Source organism: Plectropomus leopardus, unplaced genomic scaffold (assembly GCF_008729295.1).
Source record: "Plectropomus leopardus isolate mb unplaced genomic scaffold, YSFRI_Pleo_2.0 unplaced_scaffold13270, whole genome shotgun sequence".
NCBI lineage: Eukaryota > Metazoa > Chordata > Actinopteri > Perciformes > Serranidae > Plectropomus > Plectropomus leopardus.
The window spans coordinates 1-4,016 of NW_024614137.1; the positions used below are offsets into that span (position 1 = coordinate 1).

Below are 4,016 nucleotides of genomic sequence, written 5' to 3' on the forward strand. Positions count from 1 at the left end.
ACTGTAGGTTACTGTAGGTCACTGTAGGTTACACAGCGCATGGATTGGCTGTCACAGCTGTCAATGATGGTGGAACAGCCTCCTTTTTTCCAATTTAATAACTAATTAAAAACAAACTTATCGTGAAAACAAACACCTGAACAGACATCAGGGTGATGAGTGCTACCTTCAGCGACAGAAACTTTCTTTGAGAAGCATTTATTAGTTGTGTAGTTTGAGTTTTTGTTTCAGCCTATGACCATTCAGCAACATGGAGGGGCGGGTCTTAGGAGCTGTACTGCAGTCAGACAGCAGGGGGCGCCGTCACGTCCTCCATCTTTATATTCAGTCTGTGGCTCAACTTTAGTTTTATCAAAGCAAGAAAGGGAAGCTGCAGCTTTAAAGGAAATCAGCAGAGTTTTAGGACAAACAAAGTTCGTCAGTAAACAAAGAGTTAATGTTTAAACCCGACAGAGCTCTGTCCTCTGTCCTCTGTCCCTCTGTCAGAGGTGAAGACCTGATGTATCTGCCTCTGCTCTTCACGCTGTCTCTCTGCTGTGAGTTTATGTTTTATTCTGTATTTTCCTTTAAATTTTTAATTTTTTTAAATTAATAATAATTATGGAAAAATATTAACTGAATCTGCAGGAGAGTAAAAAAATCTAAAAGCATGCAACATTTTTTGGGTTTATTTATATGAATCATATACAGTCTAATTTATAGGAATAATTATAATGAATCAGTAGAATATCATACATTTTGTAGATATTTATATAAACAGCTGTATAAAATCTTTCTACAGATACAGAACATTAATAAACTCGTTACGCAGCATCTCTTTACAGCAACCGATAATCGAACATTTTAATAGCTTCATAAACGGATTTTAAATGTTAAATGGAGGAAATGATTATTACATCTAAATATTTTTGAAGGGGAATCAGATGGACGTTAACGTGAAGAAATGACTGACCTGTAATAACAACATGAACAATAAATCAGTGTGAGTCAAAGTTTCGTGTCCTCAGCTGACTTCCTGTGTGTCTCTGATTGGTTGGCAGGGTGGGCGGAGGCCAGCAGGTCACTGTGGAGCGGTGAGTTTCCTCAAAGCTTCGCGCCGCCGCGTGCAGATATTAAAAACGCAGACACGTCATCGGCCGCTGCTCTGAGCTCGCCGTGATGCGTCTGCGTGCGATTAAAGCTGCAGCTTTATCATACGTGTGTGTGATGTTCGTGAAATGAAGTTACGTAAATACTCCTGATGTCACACTTCAGTGCTGAGTCTGCTCAGAGCTGATTAAAGTCGCCGGCGTCAGGAGCACTTTCTCAAGTTCACAACAAAACCAACTCAATGACAGTCGGTGGACAATTAAACGAGCTACAGACGACTTTCTGGTGAAATCCGCATCTTTCGTGTACGGAAAGATATCCACAAATCCACGCGTGGATCTTGGCCTCCTCGGCGTGGCGCCTGCGCAGACGCTCGGATCGATGTGTGTTTATCTACGGAGCCGCTGCTCGCCGGCAGAGTGATCTTTCTGTTTGGGTCCGTTTACTCGGAGGCCAACGCATTTTGGTTTTAAACCAAAATCATGAAACGATTCATTTCTAACCATTTACAAACAGGAAGACACAAAAACGTTTTAAAAATAAAAATCATTTAATAATAAAAATCGGAAAACACAAAATTGACTCGTCGTCTGATTTTCGTTGATGTCCTCATAAAAAGAAATTGTGTGTGAAAATCTTCTGTCTCAATTTTGTGATGCTTTTTCAGCGTGGCCGTAAGTTGCTGTCAGAGGTGTCCCGCTCGCAGATACCTCACTGGCTGCTGCTCTGAGCTCGCCGTGATGCGTCTGCGTGAGCGCCATATTCTCTTATTATAAACACATCCACGTGTACTGAGAGATGCAGATTTCACCAGAAATCAGCTGTGACTCGTGTAATTCTGCACCGATTTTCACAGTTCGTTTTGTTGGGAACATCGGAGAGAGAAGATGATTGTGATCAGCTTAATTAATTTGCAGTTACCGCAGTTATCAGAACATCATCGAAGTTCATTTTTTCATATTCATATTTTTATTATTAAAAAAAACAAACGGAAAATCGTGTTCCATTTTATTGTCTTCCTTTTTCGAAATGGTTGTAGGTAAACGGCTAATTTCCCGATTTTGGTTTTCTCATTTAAAAAAGAAAATCCGTTTGCCGCCACGTACACGGACCTGTCTGTGACCTGACGCGTCTCTTCGCAGACACACCGACGCTCCTCATCAGCAGCGATGAGATCGAGGACGGAGAGTCGGTGCGCGTCAGCTGTTTGCTGCCCATCGACTACAGAGGAGGCCTCTGCCGGCTGTACCGAGAACACGCCCGCAAACCCTTCAAGGTGATGACAGCGACGGACTACATCTGCGTCTTCACGCTCAGCTCCCGTGAGCTGCTGGGGAAACACCCGGTGGGCAGCCGCGTCCTTTTCACGTGCGACTACCACCTGCAGCAGTACACCTCCGTGCACAGTGACATCAGAGGCGTGACGGTCTGGGGTGAGGACGCCGTCGCCACGTGCTACCAGCCTTTATGCTAAGCTAAGCTAGCGGTCCAAAACCTTACAGTCAGAGAGAATTATTGATAACAGATCCCAAAGACCTTATGAGGACCAGGAGGACCGGGAGGACTAGAAGGACCTTGTCCCTGGACTGACCTTGTGTATTGCCAAAAATATCTAAGTTTATTGACACAAATTGCCAATTTTCAAAAAAAGAAAACAGCAAATCAGCAAAAGTTATGAAGGAAACAAAACGCCAACAAGAAGAAATCACTCATTTTAAAGGAAAAAAAACATTTGCCAATTTTTTAAAAAGAAAAGAGCAGGTGTGGAGGGGCTGCTTTCTTCCACAATCGCCAAAATTTTTACATACAGACATTTTAATGAAAAAGAAAAAAGGCAAAAACATGTCAACGGAAAAATTCTAACAATTTCTAAAGAAAAAGAAATCACAAAAAAATGTTAAAGAAAAAAGATCATCATTTTTAAAACAGCAAACAGAAGATGTGGAGGGCAATCTTTCCTCAAAACTGCCAACATTTTTACAGAAAAAAAATGCCAACAATGAAATCACTAACTTTTTTGTAGAAACAAAACTTGAAAAATTCTGAAAGAACACAGCAGGGGTGAAGGGCACGAGAAAAAACGAGAAAAAAACGAGAAAAAACGAGAAAAAAAGCAAAACTCTTCAAAGGAAAAAACGACATCCATAAATATTTTTAAAGAAACAAGGTCACCATTTAAAGGAGGGCATGCTTTCTCCAAAAAACGCCAAACATTATTGATGGATAAAAACCCAAATATTTTAAGACTAAAAAAGCCAAAATAAATCAGTCCTGGACTCACCTGTGTCTGCTGGTGTCTCGTGCAGGTTCCAGTCCACGTCCCGCTCTGTCCGCCAGCCGTCGCTTCGCGTCACCTTATGACAGCGTGGAAGTCACCTGCACGCTGCCGCTGAGCTCTGTCTCCAGCTGTCAGTTCTACAGTAACCAGAACTACATCGCGGGGGGGTCCTGCAACAGGAACCTGACCGGTACTCAGCTCGCCATCTGGGAGAAACCGGGCCTGCTGCTCGCCGTCAACCTGACCTGCAGGTACCATCCAGAGCGCCACCGCCACATCCGCTCCGAGCCCAGCGCCCACACCCTGCTGTTTGTTGTCGGTAAGGAGCCAATCACAGTCATCCTGAGTCACAATCACAGCCAATCACAGCCGGCTGAACACCTGAGAGGCCAGAGAGACCTTTCAAAGTAACACTTCCTGTTTCTGCCACGAACAAAAGAGTTGTGCAGGAAGTCAGACATGATGTTAGCATGTTAGCAAATTAGCAGTTTGGATGTGTGTTTGGTGAGATGCACTGTTGGTTGATTGTTGTTTTGGTTGGATGTGATGGTTGGATGTGTTTGGTAGGACATGTTCGGTTAGATGTGTTTGGTTGGATGTTTTGGTTGGATGTGTTTGGGTGGATGTGTTGGTTGGATGTGATGGTTGG

The 4,016-nt window shown here is 43.2% G+C and overlaps 1 protein-coding gene across 1 annotated transcript; it reads left to right on the top strand.

Moving 5' to 3' along the window:
* The first annotated feature begins 458 nt into the window (after positions 1–458).
* On the top strand, positions 459–3,778 carry LOC121963920. Its single transcript, XM_042514154.1, has 4 exons — positions 459–536; positions 1,041–1,073; positions 2,232–2,522; positions 3,396–3,778. Exons 1-4 carry the CDS (start codon positions 500–502, stop codon positions 3,776–3,778), a joined length of 744 nt encoding a protein of 247 aa, XP_042370088.1. The 5' UTR covers positions 459–499.
* Positions 3,779–4,016: the final 238 nt, after the last annotated feature.

What these genes read in the sequence shown, in the direction of transcription:
- LOC121963920 (XM_042514154.1), top strand. Translation starts at nt 500, where the DNA reads ATGTATCTGCCTCTGCTCTTCACGCTGTCTCTCTGCT. An exon ending in CAGCAGGTCACTGTGGAGCG is followed by an intron (nt 1,074 to 2,231) that starts GTGAGTTTCCTC and finishes GTCTCTTCGCAG; the next exon opens with ACACACCGACGCTCCTCATC. An exon ending in CAGAGGCGTGACGGTCTGGG is followed by an intron (nt 2,523 to 3,395) that starts GTGAGGACGCCG and finishes TGTCTCGTGCAG; the next exon opens with GTTCCAGTCCACGTCCCGCT.